Source organism: Nannobrachium achirus (assembly GCF_963921795.1).
Source record: "Nannobrachium achirus genome assembly, chromosome: 24".
Taxonomy (NCBI): Eukaryota; Metazoa; Chordata; class Actinopteri; order Myctophiformes; family Myctophidae; genus Nannobrachium; species Nannobrachium achirus.
This window is the reverse complement of record NC_137831.1, coordinates 17,294,851-17,319,837: the sequence shown is the minus strand read 5'-3', so window position 1 is coordinate 17,319,837 and position 24,987 is coordinate 17,294,851. Positions and strand designations below refer to the sequence as shown.

At 39.1% G+C, this 24,987-nt stretch overlaps 1 protein-coding gene across 1 annotated transcript in view; it reads right to left on the bottom strand.

Annotated features, from left to right (window-relative positions):
• Positions 1-400: 400 nt before the first annotated feature.
• Positions 401-24,987, bottom strand: part of LOC308280038 (fibronectin type III domain-containing protein 4-like) — a gene marked incomplete at its 3' end in the record, with an annotated part of 69,321 nt that continues 44,734 nt past the window's right edge. Inside the window, exons 4-7 of the mRNA XM_080720294.1 lie at positions 13,013-13,115; positions 9,170-9,259; positions 6,840-7,006; positions 401-442 (exon numbers count right to left, since the gene is read on the bottom strand). Of these exons, the coding sequence (XP_080576420.1) occupies positions 401-442; positions 6,840-7,006; positions 9,170-9,259; positions 13,013-13,115 (402 nt within the window). The remainder of the gene's footprint in view (positions 443-6,839; positions 7,007-9,169; positions 9,260-13,012; positions 13,116-24,987) is intronic.

The following is a 24,987-nucleotide window of genomic DNA, read 5'->3' as shown; positions in this document are numbered from 1 at the left end:
TATATCGGTTGAAACACATTAACTTCACTCCAGTTCAACGGAAATTATTATCTTCACACAGGTACAGCCTCATGGTCAGCATGACGCTGTAACAGTCTCTCGCCACGAGAGGGCAGTATATGTCTCTGATTCCAATGCAGCGTGACACTAGCATTCTTCTGCCACTGGAATGCAGCAGATGACCCGTTTCTATCCAACAGTCATTTGGGGTTTTGTCATTTCACCTCCATATATAGTTTGGTGTTCTGTCCCTCTCACCTTGCACTCAGCCAAAGACACTGGTTCATATTGCTAGGAAGCCCTATGTTGTCGTTACGATTCCATCCTGAAGAGGGCGGGGCTAGCCTTCAGTCCCACACCAGAAGACACATCAGTTGCAAAAAGCAGGCATCCCTCCCTCTCAGACTCTGATGATGCTGATGGAGGAGGAGGCTCTGTGAAGCTGTGATATGGAGAGAGAGAGAGAACAGGGACGTGTAGAGAATGTTAAAGAGGCAGGGGCTGAAATTTCTAAAAGGGCCTTATGATGAAAAATACCAAAAATAGCAGACCTCCAAGCTCACAACGCGTCGCAGAGCAGAGCTTTACAGACTGATAAAAGAGCATGGGCTCAAGCCCCCTTTGATGACTGCACGTGAATGAGAGAAAAGGGGAGCGAGTGAGGAGGAGAGAAGGATAAACATGAGACGAAAAGAGAAACGAGAGGAAACGTTGACATTACAAATACCGTGTATTGCTATTGTCGGGCAGAAACCTCTTATTGTCTCCGCCAGGCCGAACTACATGTTTAGCTCCCCGTCCGTCAGTCTGTCCGTCCTTCCGTCTGTGGACAGCTATTCAGCTAATCTCTGGCACCATTGGCACGACGGCAGCGTGTGTGCAAAATGTGCATACACACTCCCTGGGTGCCAGAGCAGAACCTCTGCCCCAAAACGTCCACATGGAACTGTGGTTATGGCACCACCATTTGGATTTGGATTTGGATTTGGGAAAAAAAAATGGATAACTAATTAGGGTCCTGCTTAACCTTCCCTATCAGACTCACCTCACCGCTACTCACCAGTTAAGAGTGGGGTGGCTCAGAGTAGATGACAGAGTACAGCAACTTGCAATGGGCCTGGGGCCAGTTGCACCACCAGAACGTAAGTTCTGCCCTAAGTTAGGGAGTAAAGTCCTTACTAGAGGCTTAGTAACTACTAGTTAGTTTGTAACTAAGTGAGTTACTAACAGGTGTTGCACCACGACTTCTTAAGGCATAACGTAACTAGTAATGCGTAGACTGTTCCTAAAGTAATGTATAGTCGCATAAAATGACGTCATAGCTCCCGAATCCAATGAAAACGAACTGTCTCTAGTGAGGAAATAAAGCTTGTATCGTCTTTTGTCAACAGAGACCTCCGTCTCTCCACTGGCATGTACGCAAGTCACTGATATGCGTGTACAGGGCAAGCGCATCCCTGCGCAGCGCACTGCCCTGCAAACGGATTATATCACAAATTATATTTGCCTCATACATTTCCCCCCGTTGTGAAGTAACGCAGGGCAACGCATATTTGGAGACACAGGGGAAGAGAGCGCACCGTTCAATTCTCTGTTGCGCTGTATATGCACATTATGCAGTGGTTGAAAAGTACTCAAATTAATTAAAAAAGTATCAATCCTGCAATATAGAAATACTCTATTAATAGCAGACACATCGTGTAGATCGGCTATTTTCAAATGGCCGAAATGTATATACCGGTAGGGCTTAATGTATGTTTTAAACAGATGGGTCGTTTCATTGTTGAATTAATTAAATAGAAGATATAATGCTGTCTGCCACGTTAGTAGTGAAGTTGCTCTACTCCCATAGAGATAGGTTACTTAGTAAAGACTTAGTGCTGCCCAAGGGGTGGTGTAAATATTTAGAGATACGTAAGAACAAATTTGTGTGGTGCAACACCTGACATTTTAGTAATGCGTAAGTCTTGACTTAGAAGCCATTTACGTTACAACTAGGCTACGTTTATAACTTAGTAACAGCTGGTGCAACCCCGCCCTGGTGTACAAGATACACTACACCACCATGATACCCAAGTACCTGTCAAAATACTTTATAAACATTAAGGATGTCCATAATTACAACACCAGAGGCAGCGCCACAGATCACTTTCAACCCAGAGTCAAAACCAACAAAGGGTCAAACTCTTTTTTCTGCTATACCACCAAAATGTGGAAAGCCTTACCGAAGGCCATAAAGGAGTGTGGATCACTAGCATCCTTTAAAATTGCCCTGAAAAACCACTTACAGGCAGCAGCCGTTCGCAACTGGTAAAAAAACTAACCTAGCCCAACCCTACCCTCCCCTGCCCCTTCTTTGTATATACTTACTTACTTACTGTTTAGACTCTTTTTTTGTTCTCTCATTTTTCTTTTCCTTACATATCTACTGCATAGTACTGTGTTCTATTCGTCTGTCATTCAATGTTATATGAGATACTTAAATGGTTTCCTGTGGAAATAAGCTTAGTCTTTTCATGGATCTCCTTTTAGTAGACCTTGTACCAGTGAACTGTACCATCATGAAACTGTACCTTTTCCTATGCAAACTTCTAATAAAGTCTTCAATCAATCAATCAATCAATCAATCAATCAATCAATCAATAGTACACCTACAGATTTTGTCCAAAAATCACGCATACAGTATCGGTACATAGCATCTCTATAGCAATGGTCTCCCAGACGCTCGATCTCCAGTCAGAGTTCAGAGTTTTAATGAATGTAGAATTATGTGCAGGATGTAATTTGCTGTAAATTAGGTGTCTTCATTTAACTGACCACATTTTAAAAAGAAAACTTCTGCCAGTGATCACCCTCCCCTGTGCCAATGTTGGCAACCATGCCTAAGGTTACCTACCTCTGCTCTAAAGTCATTAAATGAAACGGGTCTTTCAGATTTTTCATTTTCCATCCTGCTAAAATTGGTTTCCAAAGTTTGCAAGAGTGTTCCGTTTTGAACAAAATGCCTCAAATCACAGAGTGCGACTTCCATGAATTTTGCACACACATTCCCACTAGGCAGAGGAAGAAATGACACTTGAATGTTTTCAAATCAGCCTTATGGTGCTGCTAAAAGATGTTGATTTGTGTTTTTACCTATAACTCCACCGATCAGTGCAGGGGCGCTGGAAGTGGGGTGCTGAGGGAGCTGCAGCTCCCCTGGTGGTGGGGAGGGGAGACAAATACATTTTTCGATTTTTATTTTCTTTTTTATATAGGCCTATATATACACACACACATAGCTATATTAAAACAATAATGTATTTGACTTTGGGGAATAAAATATGTTGAAAAAAGGTGTTTGATTATCACATGGTCACCTAATCACATGGTCACCTTGCCACCTCCGGTCAGAAGGAAAGTCGAATTTAAATTTTGTTTTAAAATAAATCCCGCTTTGATGGCACACCAAAGTCTATTTGAGAACTAGAAACTGTATGTAGGCTCATTATTGCAAACTAACACTGTTGTATATGGGGAATAAAAAACAGTAGAAAACTGTTACAAAAATAATACCCGATTTTGTAGTGTGTGCGTGAGTGACCCTGTGTGTGTGTGTGCGTGCATGCTGTGTGTTGCACTGTGTGCTAAAATAACTAGTAACTATACAGCTCCTTGTTACACCGTTGTGCGGGAAATAAGCACCTGAAACCGTAATAAAAATAACCCAAAACTGGATAAAAAAACGTGAATTTTCGGCATGCGCATGAACTCCTCCAAGCTCAGCTCCCCTTGGGATTTGGGAGTTCCAGCGCCCCTGGATCAGTGTAAAATGTTGTGTGTACAGGAAAAACCTTTGCCCTACATTTTTCACATCTGCTTTTATAGCGCCACCAGGAGTCCGACTTATGTAAAAAAATATATAAATACTGCTCCTTCAGATTTTATAAAATAATAACAGAAATCGGTACACAGTATCTCTTTATTCATGTGTTCAAGTCCGATCTGTCTGATATTTCATATTCCATCCTAATTGGCTAACATAGGCTTCCAAAGATTGGTATGTTTTGAACAAAATGCCTCAAATCATGAAGATTGGGTGTGATTTCGCCTACGTGATTTCACCAACATTCCCACTAAGTCAAGGAACAAATGCCACCCTTTTCACATTGGCCTGTTATAACCACCACCAGCAGGTCGACTTTTGCCAAACACATTTTTGGAATTGAATGCCTCAAATCATGAATGCAGCGTCAGATTTCCATGAAAGGCTGAAGAAGACATGGCACCCTTTGCAGATTGGACTATTATAGCGCCACCAGGAGGCCAACAATAACCTACAGTACCTGACTTGGCGGAGACCTGTGCTTGGAAGAGCAATTCTTCTAGTCTCAATATTTTTACATTTTTGAATTTCTTTTGTCAATGAACGCCCCTACTACAGCGTCAAACAAAAGCATCAAAAGTAGCAGATCTACAAGTTTGATTCTTGTCGATCTGCAACTTTTGCTGTTTTTGAATCTGAATCCTGAAAAGAAAGAAGTTTTCACCTGACCAGGGGCGTCAATTGGGTATGGCAGGGGTATGCAGCTGCCATACCCTGGGTCCAGGGGGGGAAATAAAAGTTACTTTTAAATATAAATCCATGAATGTCTCTTTGTCTCTCTGTGCTGGTTATTATGTTGTTAAATTACGGTAAAATAACTTCAAATGCAAAATTTAACAAAATGGTCACTTTAACAAGGTATTATAATTATATTCTCCACACTTTCATTCTCCCCATCTAGACAAAATGGTATATTCCCAGGTTCTGCAGGTCAGCTGCACAGGTGCAATGCATGATTGTTAATTGTGGCACGTTTACTAACATGCCAAGTTTAGCTGCACTTGAACAACTGTTCAAGGCTGCCCATCATGCCGGTTGCTAAGGTATGACAACATGACTGGTGTCTTGCACGCGCGCGAACACCAGTCATGTTGCCATACCTTAGCTTTTTCTGAACTGACGCCACTGCACCTGACAGAGACGATATGATATGATGATCCACAGTCTGCTAGCTATGTGTGTGTGTGTGTGTATGTGTGTGTGTGTGTGTGTGTGTGTGTGTGTGTGTGTGTGTGTGTGTGTGTGTGTGTGTGTGTGTGTGTGTGTGTGTGTGTGTGTGTGTGTGTGTGTGTGTGTGTGTGTGCGCATTGCAAAACAGAACGATCACAAAGGCAATTCATCATAAGCCGAACAGCTCCCATGACTAAGATGTTACCAAAAATCCTCTGTGATTAAGGGTAATTATATGGCTTTCAAATGATTAAAACATTAACTAATTAATCGCATGAATGGCCGTGATTGATAGTTTTTTTATCACATTTTGTCAATCGCGTTAAACAAATCAAGGATATTAAAATTGTGAAAGCAAGTTACCACCAAATTAGCGAGGAACCTGCAAAAGAGGTCTGTCCAGTGATGTAGTGGTGTCTGGATAAGTGTCTGTACTATAATTATAGTAGGAAACGTTCAAAGTGGCCTTTACTGTAAAATAAAAAAACAGCACTAAAATAACCAGTAAAATAATCAAACAAACAGTGAAATGAACTCTCAACTATCTCAAATAAAAATAAATATTTACCATGTATGGTTTTCTCTAATATTGGAGACAGAGTTCATAATATTTTGTTGTTTTTGTCGCATTCCTAAGCCAATAATTTGATTATAATACATTTACCCCCATTGACTCCGGATGGAGACCCAAATGCATTTTTTCAAATCGGACTTAGGCCTAAATGGGTTTCCATTCTTGAAATGATGCTTCGGGGTTCTCCTTGAGCTGCTGTTCCAATTAATAGCCCAGCAGATGTCGCTGTTCGGTACCAAAAAAACCATCAGCTCAATGGAAGTCTCTGAGGATTTGGCGAACTTTACACTTTATTTTCTCATCTTAATAAACGTTTTCATTAACATTGTATGTTTTCAGTCGCTAGTTTAACGTATTTTTTGCTTCATAACAATCTTGGAAACCACACACACCGACCCGCCAAGCACAACAGCCACCGTTTGTGTGATGATAATTACTAAATGTTTTTAGTGCAACATCACAATCAATCATCATCCTGCTCATCATCGATATGATTGTGTATCCTTGTGTTTGCAAAGCAGAGCAGCAAATGTTTGCAGCCTTTTTGTTGGCACTGCTCTGTATTGCTTGCATATTGGCTTTGCTATTATCCCTGCCGTCTCTCCTCGTTAACTCACAGCTGTCTGAGCGCTCTCATTAAAAGTCAAGCCAAATTGTGCTGCTTGCGAGATTGAAAGAGGGGAGGCCCATTTTTACTTTTGTCCAGAACACTCATGTTTTAAACACACAGCGTGCAAAAAAAATCAATTGTGCACACGTGTCCCACGTACGTCACGGGGGTACCCGATGGCCAGTTCGTCGGGCACCAAAATGTGTGTGTGTGTGTGTGTCCATTTTAGGAGTGGCAGGTACATTTGACCACAATCTGGAAGAGGCATTCCTTACCAAGGTGCCAACGTCTTAAGGATGCTATTATACAGCTTGGTTAAAAATATAAACTGCTTGTGTTCACATATGGAAGCCTCCATAAATAAGTTGTGAGAGGCGTGCAGATTGCAGGAATGCCCAAGTCAAGATCTAAGGCATTGGCAAAATTCTGTTCAGTGTCTGTGATAATATGTAGCCTCGTAAACTAGACTCCTCCTGCCTTCTGATTGAGTCTGGTTCACGAGGCTAGATTATATGGAGGAGGCGATGCTTCCTGTACCCATGATCTGCATCATGAAATATTGTTGTTGAGTTTCCCAAGATTGTGCATATATACCAATGTTTGCGTTCTGTGTGTCTCACCCTGCCGCTGTGTATAGCTCCGTTGTGGTAGATGGGGGAGCTGGTGGCGGAGTGGTTGTAGTAGGAGGTGGCGGCGCGCACCGACGGCCTCTTGTTCTTGTCCTTGGCACTGTTGGAGTCGTTGTCTTTGATGATGTCATACTGACGGCAGAACAGCGCAATCACAGCTGGGAGGAGGGAGGGGGGGGCGAGATTGAGAGGACATAAGATCAGGGGTCAATGTGTCCGTGTTTTACACACCATTATAATGTTGTTGTTGTTTTGATCATACAGATGTGCCATTTCAAAACTTCACGTATCATGCCATTGGCAAGACAATAGATTTTCAGAGGATTCGCAGAACATTGAGCTTGTAGATCAGCTATTTTGTTATATTTTTATGACCTTCTCTGACTTAAAAGTTTAAATCTACCTAGTTACTACTAATCTGTTAATATGGAGATGAGGGGTTTCTTCCTGACAGGAAAGATAACATAACGATGAGTTTGAGGAAACATGTAATCCATGTTATGCAGGGGTCATTGGCATGCTGGCTTGCGGTGGACATTTTAGGCACTTACTGTAAGTATACAGCAAGTGCCATTACAAAGGCTCATGGGAGCAGTTAAGGGGTTGAGTGTCTTGCTCTTTGACACTTCGACAAATAGAGCAGGCGAATCGGTGAACCGGTGACCCTCTTGATTACAAGGCGGCCTTTCTACTCTACCCACTGAGCTATAAGGCCTCAATACACTTAACCCCTACATGTTCCCCGGATGCCATGTTAATAATGCCATTTGGGATGGGCTAAATGCACAGGACACATTTCATTTATGTGCAAATGTACAGTAACGTATCGTCACTCTCGGGCAGAACACTACAAAACTAGTGAATAGTCGATCTACAAGCACACAATGCCTAGCGGTGCGAGGCATTGTGTGCACCCACAAAGGGTATACACCCACAAAGTAGCAGCTTCTTCTTCCTTCTTCTTCAATCTTCTTCTTATGTATTATTTATGATTTATGGGTTATTATTTTGGTCACCAATTCTGCCCACACAATCTGGGAACCCATTCTGTAGAAAAAGACAAAAGCAAAAAAACTAACGAAAAGAAAGGAAACCTTCTCATAGATTCTGGTTAGCAGAATCTGTCTTGAGAGATTGAATAATGCACACCTACCCTGCTCCAAAAGCAGGTTCTTTCCTTAGAAAACAGACCAAGAACGAAAAGCAGACTGCCTATACTAACAAAACTGTTTACTTGGAAAATGGCATCAACATTCATAGGATGTAAGTAGCTTAGAGCGTGGGACGTGTAGCGGGGCAAGAGTGTTGAGAGAACGGCTTAACCATTTGGCTTTCCCCGACCATTTTCTGTGAGGTGTAATAGGGAGTGAGTCATCTTTCCCTGACCATTTTATATAAGAGGTATAGGGAGTGGATTATTTTTCCCCTGACCATTTTATATGATAGGTGCAGGGAGTGAGTTATCTGTGTCAGCTCCTTGAGCCATGATCCTTTGGCCCCCAGCAATATCAAAGCCACTTGAATGACATTACGTTTAATGGAATAAAAAAATGTAATTACAGTCATGAGGGGCTCGTGCCGTAATGACGGGGGCGGTAATATCATAAGCCTATTAAGTTATGGGTTCACACGGCCAGTGATGACACGGCAGAATAATGTCACTAAAGTGAATGAGTTACTCAGATGTACTCTCATGGCATGTGCAGTATGACCATGTTAGCCTTCCAAGTTCCAACCCTGGCGGTGTAATACTGTATGTACTGTACAATGTATTAAAACATAAATCAAAGCTGTAAGTAGACTCACTTCTTAGACTCAAAAGTAAGTACTGTATAAGCAGCACAAGTAAGGTTTTAGTGCATGGGTCTTCAACAGGGGGTCCGGGACCCCCTATTTACTAGAAGGGGGCCGCCAAATCTTTGTGTTATAGGAACACACATACTGTAAGATCTACAAGCTCACAACGCATTGTGGGCGTGTAGATCGGCTATTTTTGGAGAACAGATTTGGTGTAGACAGGGAAAAGAGCAGACCAAGTATGGAGCCAACAGTCAAAGTTTCAAAACACAAAGTTTAGTGCCACGTTGTGAGCTTGTTGATCGGCTATTTTCACTACTAATTATGTTTTTTTTATTCATGAAAAGCTTTTATATGTTTTGAAATAATAATTAAAAACTAAAAGCAGGGGAAAAAAATCAAGGTACCCATACAAATGTGTCAGCGACCCACAAATGGGTCTCAACCCACTGTTTGAGAAACAGTCCTTTAATGGGTGATATTAAAGGCCTATAAAGTGATGCCTGCATGCTGTAATAACTCACCTGCCCAGAGCAGTAACACTGTAGTGATGATAAGCAGCTCTCCAGTCTGGAGGCTAGGAGTCATGCCCAGTCCCTCCATAGCCGGCTCATCTGCAACACACAACAGCAGAGAACCCACAGCAATCCACATTCATTCACTGTGACGTTTGGAATGACAGTAAATCATAACTAATAGTTCAGAATGGGCCGGTGTGTGGAGCCGGGAGGGGAGGGGAGAGGAGAGGAGAGGAGAGGAGAGGAGAGGAGAGGAGAGGAGAGGAGAGGAGAGGAGAGGAGAGGAGAGGAGAGGAGAGGATTAAAGGTAGGGTAAGTGATTTTGTTTAATTCAAATAATAACAAAATTGGTCTATGTGCTGATAGTTCTAGTTAAGAGTGTTTGGTCCATATAATGGGTGCGTTCGGAAACCCGCACCGGGTGTGTGCTCAGTGTAGTGAGTGCAGTGGGCGTGACGTTGTAGAGTGCGTTCAGTGTGGCTTATTTACAAACGACCAGTTAAGAGGCAGCTGTGCACTTTTTCACTCTGAACACTGAAGGTAAACCTTCTGAAAAGCAGCAGTTGCTAACGTAACGTTGATATTAAAAGGAGATGTCATTCCTAACATTGGCATACCTGCTGTTAGTTTACACGTTGATGCGTGTGAAACTATCAAGCCCAAAACGACCAATGAAGCTGCAAATGCTGCATTTTGCGGTCATTTCCTCCATTGTTCACAGCTGAGAAGCGCTCGAGACATGGCCATGATGAAAACTAACCAATCAAAACACCGCACTGACGCACCACACGGCCAAACCCCATCTTCTGAGTAGGGTCGGTCAGTGCGTGCACTCAGCACACCGGTGTGCCGCGCACTGGATTTCCGAACGACAACGCACCAGGTGCACCGAATAAACGAACGACAACATGGCACACCAGTGCGTTGAGTGCGCATTTCCGAACGCACCCAATTAACTGGAAAGATGCAATTGGAAATGGCAAGCGTGGTTGCTGTGACGCGGGTCACACCTGTCCTTGGCCCTATTTGAGTGGTGCTAACCATTCCGTCCTTGTCCCTTATGCCCATATATGGAGAACCCTGATGTCATCAATATTAAGCCCATACCGGGGCACCCGCTGGCCTGGTGGTCAAGGCGCATACCACATACTAGGCTATGATGCCTGCTGGCGTCGCCGGTTCGATTCCCGATCCGGACGACCTTTGCCGCATATCATTTCCCATCTCTCTCCCCATTTCCTGTCAGTCTAACAGTCCTATCAATAAAGGCATAAAAAGCCCCAAAACAAATCTTAAAAAAAAATAATAATTGCGACCGAAGGTCGCATATACACTGAAGAATCGTGTCGCTTGAGTGTCCGAAGCCTCGTGACCGTCCTTCCGAAGCCTCTGTGATGTCAGTGTGATGTCAGCGAGTTGTGACATCACTTCCTGTACAGGGCAGCTACACGAAATGTGGATAACACTATATATGGAGATAGTCCAGTCCATCATGTCATATGGGACTACCGTCATAGAAAGTAGCCATTGTTAGGCCGGAGTCAATGGCTGTCTGTCTGACTGCCAAGTCTGCCATTGACTTGCAGCGCATGAACGCCGCACTGGAGCGTGAAAACCAACAGGCCTGATGGAAAATGATACATGGCCGCAGGCTTTGTGACGTCCCACATCTTATGTGCTGGGCTGGGCATTATACTACTAACCGACGCCAAGGACCTCCAGAGGCCATACAAAGAGTATCTAACCCGAGGCCCCTTACTAAGTAGCATATATTTACAACATACCTTCTCCAAAAACATCAATATTGAACTCCATATGTATATGGATACATACATGTATTTTTATTAATAAAGGATAAAATAAAATAAAAATGCCATAGATGGGCATTCCCAAAAGCAAAATCCCTTTATGCCCATATATGGGGATTTCTGATGTCATCAATCTCTGGCCCTAACTAGCTCAAAAGCCTGCTTTACTCTGATTTACACCCTACCTTTCCAGATGATGACCTATTGGGTACACACTTATGTCCAAATATAGAAATCCCAAGGCATCAAACCTAAGCTTGGCTTTACTAATTAACATATGTTTCATGCCCATATATGGAGATCCCTGTCCCAATGTTATCAATATTAAGGACATATCTGGAAATGCCCATATTTGGTAATGTCCACATATGGGCATGTTTTGACATAACATAGTCAGGGAACTCCATGTATGGGCATAACATTGATTCTGTGAGTGTGCCATGATTCTGTGAGTGTGCTGAGCTCCTAGGGTTGATACCCTCACAAAAACATGAACAAACTCCCCCCAGAATGACAACAACTAGAATCGTCAGAGAAACGCTGTGGTTGGCCAGATTGTAAAGAATTGGCGCGACCTCGCCCTTTAGGGCGAGGTTGCATGTCACCCTGAGGTCGCATTCCACCCTTGGGTGTCTTACTAGTAATATTAAGCCCATATCTTGGAATGGCCAATATGGACATACTGTGTCAGTCTCATGTGGACTATGATGCCAGACATGAGGTATGAAGCCGGTCATCTCCATATTTGGGAAAAGTTAAAATTGTTATTAATTCACGAATAAATGTATATCAATTTAACTATGTAACGTATCTCTTAGCAAAATGCAAGGAATCGATTCCCGATGAAGCCGGTCGATTTGACATACGCCCAAGTGCGTGTCACCAAAACTTTGGGAGGAGTATAGCACTTCCTAAAGTTTATCTAGGAAGTCCGACACATACTATGGTCTAAGAGAAGAGAAGAGAAGAGAAGAGAAGAGAAGAGAAGAGAAGAGAAGAGAAGAGAAGAGAAGAGAAGGAAGAAGGGATGTTCTTATTCATGGCATAGAGGTCCAGGTGAATGATTAGAAGCGATGATGCGTGACGCCTCCTGCCACTGTGATCAGGGTTTGAAATTAAGCCACGGTTCAAATGAAATTAGATTTTTCATTTGGCGTATACATTCTGCAAGCCGTCCGACACTTTTTATAAAATATCAGCTTTTATAGTTCAGTGCTTGACAAAATAGACAAACCTTTTCGGGTCGCGACCCCACCAAAATACCCTGGCAAGCACTTGGAATTGTAGGAGTTGAGGCATCACATTTTAATGGGTAGTTCCGACGAAGCAATCTGATTGGTTGAAATCGCTATCTACCCGTGATGATAATGAGCATTTTGGAACGTGTCTCATCAAACAAAAGAATCTGCAGTGCCGGTTGCAAAGTAGCTGCAGGGCTCCCTCTCCCAACACTATGCTAAGTGGCTATGCAAGCAGTTTTCATGTTCAGGGACATAGTAACTAAATGTGCCATTAAAAACTATACATTTCAAATTCAATCGAATATCGCATTACAATGAAATGAAGTTGACATGTTTTTTTATGGGTAAGTGTTGTATAATTGCAATATTACACTTGAGGGTTGTGCTTTGTCGTTATTGGAACTTCAGCCCTGTCGCCTCGTTCCTGCAGCAAGGCTGGTGGTGTGCCAATAACCAGAATAATGCACACCCTCTTGTGTAATATTGCTTAAATAGCCAATCATCTGGTGCCGTTCCCGGTCGCCAGAATCAACTATAGATTTAGTCAACTAAAACTTGACTAAAACTAAACAATTTCAGACGACTGAAATACGACTAAAACTGAATGAAATTGTATTCAAAAGACTATGACAAAATTTGATGTCAAAATCAACACAGCTTCTAGCCAACGTGTGCCGTCGAGGGAACTCCCTTCCAGTCAAACGTTTGACATGGTCAAATCAGTCACTCGCTTGCCGTATTGGGAGAGACAATGCATTGGTACTGAATGTTTACACATGTACACGTGTGTGCGTGCTTACGGTGGTCCAGAACACCGGCGGGGTAGTGATCGGTTCTCTCCAGGGTTCTGAAGTGGACCGTTCTACTGGGCGGGCTGTCTCCCTGGAGACCCACTGACTGGACCTGCAGACAGACAGGATAGACAGACAGACAGACAGACAGACAGACAGACAGACAGACAGACAGACAGACAGACAGGTGGAAACATTATAGCTCGTTACATAAAATGCAAGATGAATAAAGTCAAGACAGTTTATTCGGGCACTTTTAACTAATTAACCCGTAAACCTTTCTTTTCAAGTTTTTAAGCTTTTTAACCTGTTCTTCTCCCCTAATAAACTTGTTTCTCTCGTGTTCTGTAAAGCGACTTAGAAAAGCGCTATATCATCATCATCATCATCATCATTATTATTAACCCTTAACCACTTCAATCCAACATTGTGGAAGTGGAATCTGTTCCATCACATTTGGATCCGTTTCTGGAACATTTTTTTTTTTTTTTTAACCGGTTATGTGGACTTCTCGTCGGCTGTACAATTACAATAGCAGTGGGTTCTCAAACCATTTTAATTTCAAGGACCACCATAACTCTGAGAGTGTTCATTTGTTTCCATTAACTCTTAGAGTTAAGGGGAATGAGGGTCCCTGGACCTCACTTTAAGAATGTATGTATGTATGATTGGATTTATGTTCATCAAAAATCTTTTATTCATATATTTTTTAAATATAGGAATCATTAAAGGGAACCGTTAAGGAATCGTTCAGGAACATTGTGAACATTGAAATCTCTCTCTCAACACACGCACACACGCACAGTGGGTGAAATTAGTTTTCGTGCAAGTTCTACACTTGCACGCACGCACGCACGCACGCACGCACGCACGCACGCACGCACGCACGCACTCTAGGCTATTACTTATTTAATGTCTAATATTTACAGCAAGTACAGGGCTTTAGTGAGTCAATTAGTCTCTGCTGAAGGATGGTACACACTGAGCAATGTCTGATGCCGCTTGCAGCCAAGAGCTGACACAGATATACAGTAACTCCCTCTCCCTCCTCTGAGTCTGACCACAATCTATACTGTACCTGTCATATAAAGAAATCTACAGTAAAACATCATCAGGGAATGCCAAAGGAAAGCGTTTTGCAGCGCTGCACAACAGTGAACTCCTCTGGAACCCAAGAGGATTGATTGTGCTGTAGGCGCGTGTATCAAAAAAGCATCCCGCTACGGGCAGTGGAGACGCCCCTCTCGTTCGCTTGCCTCTGATTGTCCAAAGCCTGTTGCCAACAACTAGTTTAAAGTATGACAGTAGTTCGGGTTTTAATGTTAAAGTAAAGGCGACTTCGAATAAGCTTTATGGAACTGCAACTAGTGAGTATGAATGTTAATTCACATTTTATGGTTCCCTTAATTGTTTCCTACAGCCCATGTTTTACAAATGTATTACATTTTTGGCTGTTGTAAATAAACAGTTATGTGTCTGCATTTTCTAGCAGTGAACAAAAAAAGACAGTATAATTTTATCTTTTCAAAACGTGTGTTGTGAGCTGTTTTCACAAATTCTAATTTCTCTTTTGTACCATGCCAACCCATTAAAAAACACCCAGCATAGAAGATAAATGAAATGAGAGGCCTTTCACAGTACAAAGTGTCACGTTTATTTTGAGCACAGCACAAAGTGTCAAGTGCAGGCTTTGTCTTGTTAAAAGGGCGTCTCTATAGAGTATAGGGGCATCTCCACTGCCCGTAGCGGGATGCTTTTTTGATACACGCGCCATAGGCGGTGCTTGTTGTCACTGATCTGTGCTCTCTTATCTGAAACATAAGCAGTGTTGTCTGCTACAGTAGGTTGCTTGTAAATATCGGTGATTGCTGGATGTGTTTTATTTTATTTTATTATCAGTATTTATATGTGTTTGTACAAAAGTAGTTGCTTATTTGGGCTTGTTTCCTAAAATATTCCAAAAGTTACAGTCTCATTATTATTTTTTAAATAGAAGATCTACAAAACTCACAACGCCTCGCATCGCGACGCATTGAGAGCTTTAGATCATCTATTTCCAAATAGCCGTAGCCTAGTCACTTCTTTTGAGCTTGCTTTCATAGACCTAGGTCCATAGGTTGCTCTAAATAGAAGAAGTTACCTCGCAAATTCCCCACACCCAGCTTCATAAAAAACACATTTTAATCACTTTAATCCCTACTTACTGTCCCCCCACAGGGCTCTGTACTTGGTCCAATTGTCTTCCCTGAAAATAGCTGATCTACATGATGGATAATCCACTAAATAAGTCAAAGTAATCGCAAAGAAGAGGAACTGGAACGCTATTAGCTGTGCTGTGTATTTTTAGTAAAGTTAATGGTCTATACAGTATAGGCCATTAGGCCTAAGCTCCAAATGCAAGCTTTTTGGATGGCATCCAGCAGTGATCGGGGGCGGTGTACACGACAAAGCACAAACAGTGAGTCAACAGGCAATAGACTCTACAGCTTGTTCACATTGTAAAGACCCAAATTACTGGTTCTCGTCTCGAGACGTTATTATTTAAGGAGCTGACAGCCAGTTGGCCTGATGCAACCATGGGTGAATGAATGATTGTTTTCTATATTTAATTTGAATGGAGACTTTTTAGATTAAACTTACTCTCTCTGCATGTGTGTGCAAGTAGTCTAATAGGGTGCGCATTTTTATCATTTGTGACCACTAGGGGGAAAAGTGGCGCTGTTTTAATTAATGAATAAATTAATGATTAAATTAAATTAATTGAATAAATTAATGATTAAATTAAAATATTTTAATTGTTGCATAAATTAATGATTGTAATGTTGTGGTTTATAGTTTAAAGTACTGTAGTATATCATTATGATTGATGTCATGTTTATCTTACTGTATGCATTTAGGGGTGTTTTCATCTTGTTGAGAGATAGAGAGCAGAGTGCGGGTTTGTGAGTGCTTCATGTGCCTGTCTGCATAGTTGAGCAACGTGCTGTGCAACTTCTGGCCAACTGCCAGGTGATGTGCAACTCCTTACAACATTATTGCGGAGATGGTAGTGCAGGGGCTGAAGTCTTCCATTCTAACGTGATGCAAGCAGTGTATCATAGTAAATGATAATTAGATGTACCAAACATGTATCATTGGATTACATCGTATAATCGGTGTAACCATTGTTGTCTAAAAGACTGATCTACACATCATGGGGTGTTTTTTTTTCATAATTAACCACTTGAGCCATCATTACCTAATAAATTGGTATTATACTCTGTACTCGGTCTGCTATTTTGTCCCCCTACACCAAACCTCTTTGCGAAAATAGCCAATCTGCAAGCTCACAACGTCTCATTGTATGCATGTAGATCTGCTATTTTTGTGTACAGTTCTACAGTGTTAATATAAAATGATTGGAAGCTTTTGAGGACCCCCTTTACTAACTCTGAAGCCCTTAGTTGATATTAAACCTACATTATAATTTAGTTTCATCTACACCTGTGATTTCAAAACCCTTCCACCCATGCATAGTCATATTGGGTACTGTATGACAGGGTGCACAAATATATTTCCTTATCAAGGTATCTAATTACCCTTATCTGACCCCCCACAGATGACACCAAGAGGGTACTCTATATCTTTCTCTGATCATACAAGCAGTAGCTGATCTGTCATTTGAAAGTGTTACACGACAATCAGTCATTCGATAAAACAATGTGTTTATACATAAGATATTTAAAAGGGTAAACAAAAATTAAATCATGTGTAAAAGTAGGTGAAATAACTACATGTTGTACCAAGTGCCCCCATCTCTGGTTAGTTAATCCTAAACTTCCTAATTTTTCACAAGTCTTCTTATCTACAGTACTCTACTGACTGTATCTCTTATCACACTAACATTAGGTAACCTGTTATTTGAAAGCTTCTCATAACTAATCAGCCATTCGATAAAATATAATGTGATCATAGGCCATACCATGGTTTTATAGGGTAAAAGAAATAAAATCAAGTGTAAAAGTAGGTGAAATAACTACATATGTTGTACCAAGTCCCCCCTACTCTGCTTAGCAAAACACTTAAAGATCTGTTATACTGTTAATTAGCAATTGATGAAAGCATGATCAGGTAGTTTCAAAGTAAGAGGATAGCGCTGTTTTAAATAGTTGAAAGGAAGTTGTTGATCTAATATGAACATTACCTATTAAAAGGTACCAACCTACAAGCTCACAACGCCTCACGGCGCGACACAATATGTACTTGTAGATCTGCTATTTTAGGCATTTGTAAGAATCATGGCTTCTAGAGATGATAAAGGTTTGTCTGTTACCATTGATCATTGCAGTGCTAATGATTTAATGCTTAGGGTTGGGGGTTAAGATGAAATGAATTAAATGATCTGAAAGTGTGTGTGTGTTTGTGCAACTGTTGGCCAACTTTATTCTGAGCTAAAAACTGATAGTGTATTGTCATGGTAGGGGGGTGGCTTATTATGAGAGGGTGTGTGTATGCTGTGATGATAAAGGTTTGTCTGCATAGTTGATGCAATGTGTTGCAAGTAGAATGTGCAACTTCTGGCCAACGGTTGTGTATTGCGGAATGACAGCACATACAGTAGCAATCTACTCTAACCCTCTGTAACTATTTGATATTAAACGCACATTAAAGTGTGTTGTCATGGTATAGTTGATGCAACGTGAGGCAACCAGAATGTGCAACTTCTGGCCAACTGCCATTGTTTATGCTACTCCTTGTAGATGTGCAACTGTTGACCAACTGCCATAGTGATTGCCATGACAAGAGTCACCCATGTCTATGTGAGTGGTCACTAGTGGTACTGCATCTGTGCTGTAACAGTATTATAGGCTTGAGGGATGTCCCTGTTGAATAATATACTGAAAATATAGTCTGCCTTATCACTAAACGCAGCCATAGTGGTCAGAACTGGTACTACACATGACATTGTATTAATATTACAAAATGATGATGGGTAGCAGGTGGGTGGATTTGTTATTGTCCATGATATGGTCATAGGAACATGTGTGTACTGCAGTGGTAAAATACTATTTGTATTGTCCATTAATAATTACATTTGCTTGTAGCTTGTAGATTGTTATTTTGAGTACCAGCTTGTAGACGGGCTATTTTGAACCCATAGGCTAACAGCTTGTAGATGTGTTATTTTGGGGTAATACCTTGCCTATCTATTATTTTCACTGGGGGGGTGATGTTTGAAAGTATTATTTGCATGAGGAAATCATGTTGAATAATATATTGGAATATGTTGTGATTTATTCATGGATTCGTTGGGTTGTGACTAGGGGGATTATTTGCGTGGTCAGTAGTTGTATCTATAAAATATTAAATGTATTTCTCATTAACATTACAAAATGAGAGAGGAACCCAACTTGTAGATCGGCTATTTTCACTAGTATGACTGACTACTACTGGTAATACACATGACAATGTCCTAATATTACAAAGAATTATAGAGTGTCAGCTTTGTAGATCTGCTATTTTAACTTTTTCTGTGATATATTCTTAACATAAATGTGTATGGTTTGGTTGGTATAATCTCTAATCAAATGATAACATAAGCACTAAAGCCACCATAATGTTAAAATTGAAAATGATCAACCAGTTACTGTTTTATTCAACCAGTCAGATCATTTTGTTACATGTCAATTCCCTATAGGTCTATTAATTCTTACCAGGCTACTGACTGTCTCCACAGAGTATTGGTAAATGAGGGGCTTTTCTATTATGTTTATCTGATATTAACCCCCCAATGGTCTCAGTTACAACTATCGACCCATCCCATAACAAACAAGTTACAATTATACCAACAAGGCAATGACAGATTGAAAATAACCTTATATTAGTGTTTTAACCACTTGAATCCCAAATTGGTAAAAGATACCTGTTACATGCAGTCTGTGAGAAAACTAGTTTACTCTTTTTGTGTGAACAAATCTCAACAGCCCCAAATATGGGGTATCGCTGTGTTTAAACCTTATGATATGCAAGAGACTAACCATGTTCATTCGATTTACATTATATTCACTAAAACATCCCATTACATGAATATGTTAACATTTTTAAAGTTTTTGTGACATTAGTCCAATACACTGAAAACATTTATTTGTTATAGTATATTATCTATAGATGGGTTAAAAGACTAGGTATTCCTTAAATTGTACAACATATTGCGTATAATCTAAATATTTAACTATACATACAGCATCATAACCCATAGCATGTTGCCACAGCACATATTGTACGCTATTATATGCTATATGGTAGGCTGATGTGATAGGACATTATGTAATTACTGTAGATAGAATTTATGTATAATGCTATGCATTGGGATACAACCTATACTGCATAGTCTAAATGTACAGATTTCAGATTGTTTTTCTCTTTGGTTAATCAGGACACCGGAGCTAAATGGCAAATGTTATCCATATTGCATGGGGCCCAGAGGGTGGTTATCTACAAAGCTTAGCTATAGGTGACAGACCTGATACATTAGGTGGCTATGAGAAAACTATTTTGCTCTTTTTGTGAACAAATCTCAAACAGCATAGATATGAGGACTGATTGTCTGTGTATTCATGTAATGTGTAATGATGCTTATTTCAGATGGAATTGCAAACCCATCATACAGGCCTTTTTTCTGAAATTATGTGTCAGATGTACTCATGGAGCACTAAGTTGACAGGTGTAGTAGGGGGTATAGTTATATATGATAGGTTGAATCACTAACAAAGATTTGTGTATTCGTTGTGTAAGTTGCTGGGGATAGGGTGATCACATATTATTTTGTGACAAACAATGAATCTGAGTATATGTAAAAGCCATTATCCATATGAATTTCATCAGAGCTCCCATACAGCCCCAATATTTTCCCCATCAAACACAGTTGATATGGTATATTTTCAGTATAGTGTATGTCTAAGATGACTATTTAGTGTGTTTTTAAAACAATTATTAATTTCACTTGTAGAATAGCCCCACAATATTCTGAAATGTGGGGTATTATGGTCTTTGAATCAACGCATACGGGTGCCCAAGCTCATCAAGTCTCCATTAGTTTGCTGAACAGCCAATACTTATCACAAGATACATAATGTTGTTATAATGTAAATATTACAACTGACATAGATATGTGGTATGAAGGATTTGCTATTCAATGATACCTGTCTATTTTCATCTCAATAGTGTGTTTCACCATACAATTTTAATAAAACATAGCCCTCATACACATCAACATAACTACACAACCCCATACAACACCAACAAAACATAAAACTTAGCAACATAACAGAAACATTTTTTTTAAAAACTACCAAGACCAAATATGCAGTATATTAGTATATTTTTATTTTGACAAGAAAGCATGAACAAGGTATTTACAAAGGATAATGACATACAATATAACTGACTGCATTCACAGACTTAACATCGCTAATGGCAAAAGTGGTAACAGAATAAACTACAAGTACAGTATTACCAGTATCAGTGATTCATTCCATCATATTCATATAGATATTTAGACAATTGTAAGGCAACAATATTAGTAAAATATGCATCACCGTAATTACGGTCAAGTTACAATACACTTCACCTACATATTTTCTGACCCCCTTATCATCATTCTCAACACTAGGTTACCACATTAGTCCGTGTGTAATTCAGAAAACTTAGACATATTTTATTAATAGACATATAATTTTTTCTATTTAGCACCCATATTAGTGAACTCCAGAATGTGTGTATTTTGAGATCTGTGACAGCTTACATATCCGTATGTGTGAGCTCATGTCGTCGTAGATTGTATGACTGAGTAAAACCCTTTCCACATTGACCACAAGGAAAGGGCTTAAACCCTGTGTGCACTAGTTGATGTTTTTTAAGGTATTGCATTTGAGCGAAGTGTTTCCCACACAGATCACATCCATAGGGTTTTTCACCAGTGTGAATTCGATGATGTCTTATTAAGTCCCCGTTTGTCTTAAACTCACTCCCACACTGGTCACAGTGATACGGTTTAATGCCTGTGTGAATTCTCTGATGTATTTTAAGGGTTTGCCTGTGAGCAAAGTGTTTCTCACACAGATCACATTCATAGGGTTTTTCACCAGTGTGAATTCGATGATGTCTTTTTAGGTTGAACATCCTAGCGAAGCATTCTCCACATTGGTCACAGCTGTGATGCTTAGGTTTAGCCATGGTTCTTTGTTCACTTACTGATGGTAGGACAGGGAATCCAGAAGGATGATGCACCACTGGATTGGAAACAAAAGGGAAGATAGTTCATAAGTTAAACAATGGAATGGTAACACTTACTTAAAGATCACCTTTATAATACACTATAGGACTAATCACATTTATAATGTGCTAATGCAAAGACGTTTTTTAATGTGCTTATAATTTAAAAAAAAACTTTTTTAATGTATTATAAGTGTGGGCATAATGTATTATAAGCTCGATGGGATAGTGTTTATAACCGCCTTAACTTGGCTGGTTATAAAAGTTATTATGTATCTTTATCAAAACACAATAATTAAAACATAATCATAAACAAGCGGTTATTAGCATGCATTAATAATGCAATAGGCATGAGGGCAAGTTAGTGATAATAAAAGCACATGGATTCAAAGAGTTAAAAAATGGGCAATAGTAAAATATACTACATTTGACTAATGTTAATCTAACCAATCAAAACAGTTAAAAACAAATTAAACAAACTGGCAAGACTATAACTTACAGAGTTCTTGTTGGCCTTTTGGTACATCCTGTTCATCAGAATTGTTTCTGGTGCAGTCTAGAGAGTTCATCTTCATCTGAAGTTTGGAGTCCACAGTCAGTTATGGTTGAAATGATTTGATATCCTGAAGGAGTTGTGGAGACATTACAACTGCACACTCTTCTAATACTAGAGAGCCTGATGTGGAGCCACTAACTGCTTCAATGATTGGCCGAAGAGGAGTGCAATAGAACCATTTTTCCACCAATCACACCATCACTCACTAGGTACAGTCTTCCAATTGTTAAATATTTCACAAGGTTTGTGGTTGTTGTCATTACAACAATAAATAATACATTAAATAATAATAAAACATTTTCAAAAATAACAACCCTAAGAATTTTCAACCAGAACCAAAATGCACAAAACATAAAATATTGCCACATAACAAAAAATATTTAAAAAATAACACTTAAGAATTTCATTCAACACTAAAACGCACAAAACATAAAACTTTGCAACATAACAGAAAATATTACAAAAATAACAACCCTAAGAATTTTCAACCAGAACCAAAACGCACAAAACATAAAATATTGTCACCTAACAGAAATTACAAAAATAACAACCCTAAGAATTTCAATCACCACTAAAACGCATAAAACATAAAACTCTGCAACATAACAGAAAAACTTTACAAAAATAACACCACTAAGAATTTCAACCAGAGCCAAAACACACAAAGCATAAAACTTTGCAACAAAATAGAAAAATATTACAAAAAAAATAACACCACTAAGAGTTTCATTCACCACCAAAACGCACACAGCATTAAACTTTGCCACATAACAAAAATAGTTAAAAAATAACACCACTAAGAGTTTCATTCACCACCAAAACGCACAAAACATTGTCATGTAACAGAAAAATATTTTAAAAATAACACCACTAAGAATTGCGGCTACCACTAAAACGCATACAAAATAAAACACCCTAAGATTTTCAATCGCCACTAAAACGTATAAAACAAACCTTTGCATAACAGAAAAAATATTACAAAAATAACAACACTAAGAATTTTCAACCAGAACCAAAACATAAAACCATGCCATGTAACAGAAAAATATTTAAAAAAAAATAACACCACTAAGAATTGCGACTATCACTAAAACACACAAAACATAAAACTTTGCAAACATAACAGAAAATATATAACAACCCTAAGAATTTTCAACCAGAACCAAAACGCACAAAACATAAAACTTTTTACCACATAACAAAAATATTTAAAACATATCACCACTAAGAATTTCATTCATCACTAAAACGCACAAAATCAGAACCAAAACATAAAACCGTGCAATGTAACAGAAACATATTTTCAAAATAACAACCCTAAGAATTTTCAACCAGAACCAAATGTACAAAACATAAAATATTGCCACCTAACAGAAAATATTACAAAAATAACAACCCTATGAATTTTCAACCAGAACCAAAACGCACAAATATATAACAACCCCAAGAATTTCAATCATCACTAAACGCATAAAAACATAAAACTTTGCAGCATTACAGAAAAGATATTACAAAAATAACACCACTAAGAATTGCGACTATCACTAAAACGCACAAAACAGAAAACTCTGCAACATAACAGAAAAATATATTACAAAAATAACTACTGAGATTTCCAACGAGCACAAAATCATACAAAAACAGCAAATATTGCAAAAATAACATCACTGAGAATACCAACGAGCACAAAACCAAACAAAAACAGCAAATATTGCAAACGTCACAGAGAATTACAACTAACACAAAAACAAACAAAACTAATATTACTGCAAAAACATCTCTAAGAAAATTTAAACTAGCACAAATCAGACAAAAATAACAGCACTGAGAATCTCAACTAGCACCAAAACACACAATAAGGGTCCTACATGGGCTACATAATATGTCCAGGATATGTCAGCAAAAGGAACGGAGACATCACTGAGACATCTAGATCACGCTCTACAACTAGCAAACATATCTACATGGCAGTGCACAGTACATCATTACATAAAATACGCAGGTGGGTTGTATTGTAACATGGATGATATTACATGTACAAAGATGAAAAGATTTGTGTCTTTTAGCAGAGACAGGAACACACAAATCTTGTGACGTTTGCAATATTTGCTGTTTTTGTTTGGTTTTGTGCTCGTTGGTATTCTCAGTGATGTTATTTTTGCAATATTTGCTGTTTTTGTATGATTTTGTGCTCGTTGGAAATCTCAGTAGTTATTTTTGTAATATATTTTTCTGTTATGTTGCAGAGTTTTCTGTTTTGTGCGTTTTAGTGATAGTCGCAATTCTTAGTGGTGTTATTTTTGTAATATCTTTTCTGTAATGCTGCAAAGTTTTATGTTTTTATGCGTTTAGTGATGATTGAAATTCTTGGGGTTGTTATATATTTGTGCGTTTTGGTTCTGGTTGAAAATTCATAGGGTTGTTATTTTTGTAATATTTTCTGTTAGGTGGCAATATTTTATGTTTTGTACATTTGGTTCTGGTTGAAAATTCTTAGGGTTGTTATTTTGAAAATATGTTTCTGTTACATTGCACGGTTTTATGTTTTGGTTCTGATTTTGTGCGTTTTAGTGATGAATGAAATTCTTAGTGGTGATATGTTTTAAATATTTTTGTTATGTGGTAAAAAGTTTTATGTTTTGTGCGTTTTGGTTCTGGTTGAAAATTCTTAGGGTTGTTATATATTTTCTGTTATGTTTGCAAAGTTTTATGTTTTGTGTGTTTTAGTGATAGTCGCAATTCTTAGTGGTGTTATTTTTTTTTAAATATTTTTCTGTTACATGGCATGGTTTTATGTTTTGGTTCTGGTTGAAAATTCTTAGTGTTGTTATTTTTGTAATATTTTTTCTGTTATGCAAAGTTTTGTTTTATACGTTTTAGTGGCGATTGAAAATCTTAGGGTGTTTTATTTTGTATGCGTTTTAGTGGTAGCCGCAATTCTTAGTGGTGTTATTTTTAAAATATTTTTCTGTTACATGACAATGTTTTGTGCGTTTTGGTGGTGAATGAAACTCTTAGTGGTGTTATTTTTTAACTATTTTTGTTATGTGGCAAAGTTTAATGCTGTGTGCGTTTTGGTGGTGAATGAAACTCTTAGTGGTGTTATTTTTTTTGTAATATTTTTCTATTTTGTTGCAAAGTTTTATGCTTTGTGTGTTTTGGCTCTGGTTGAAAT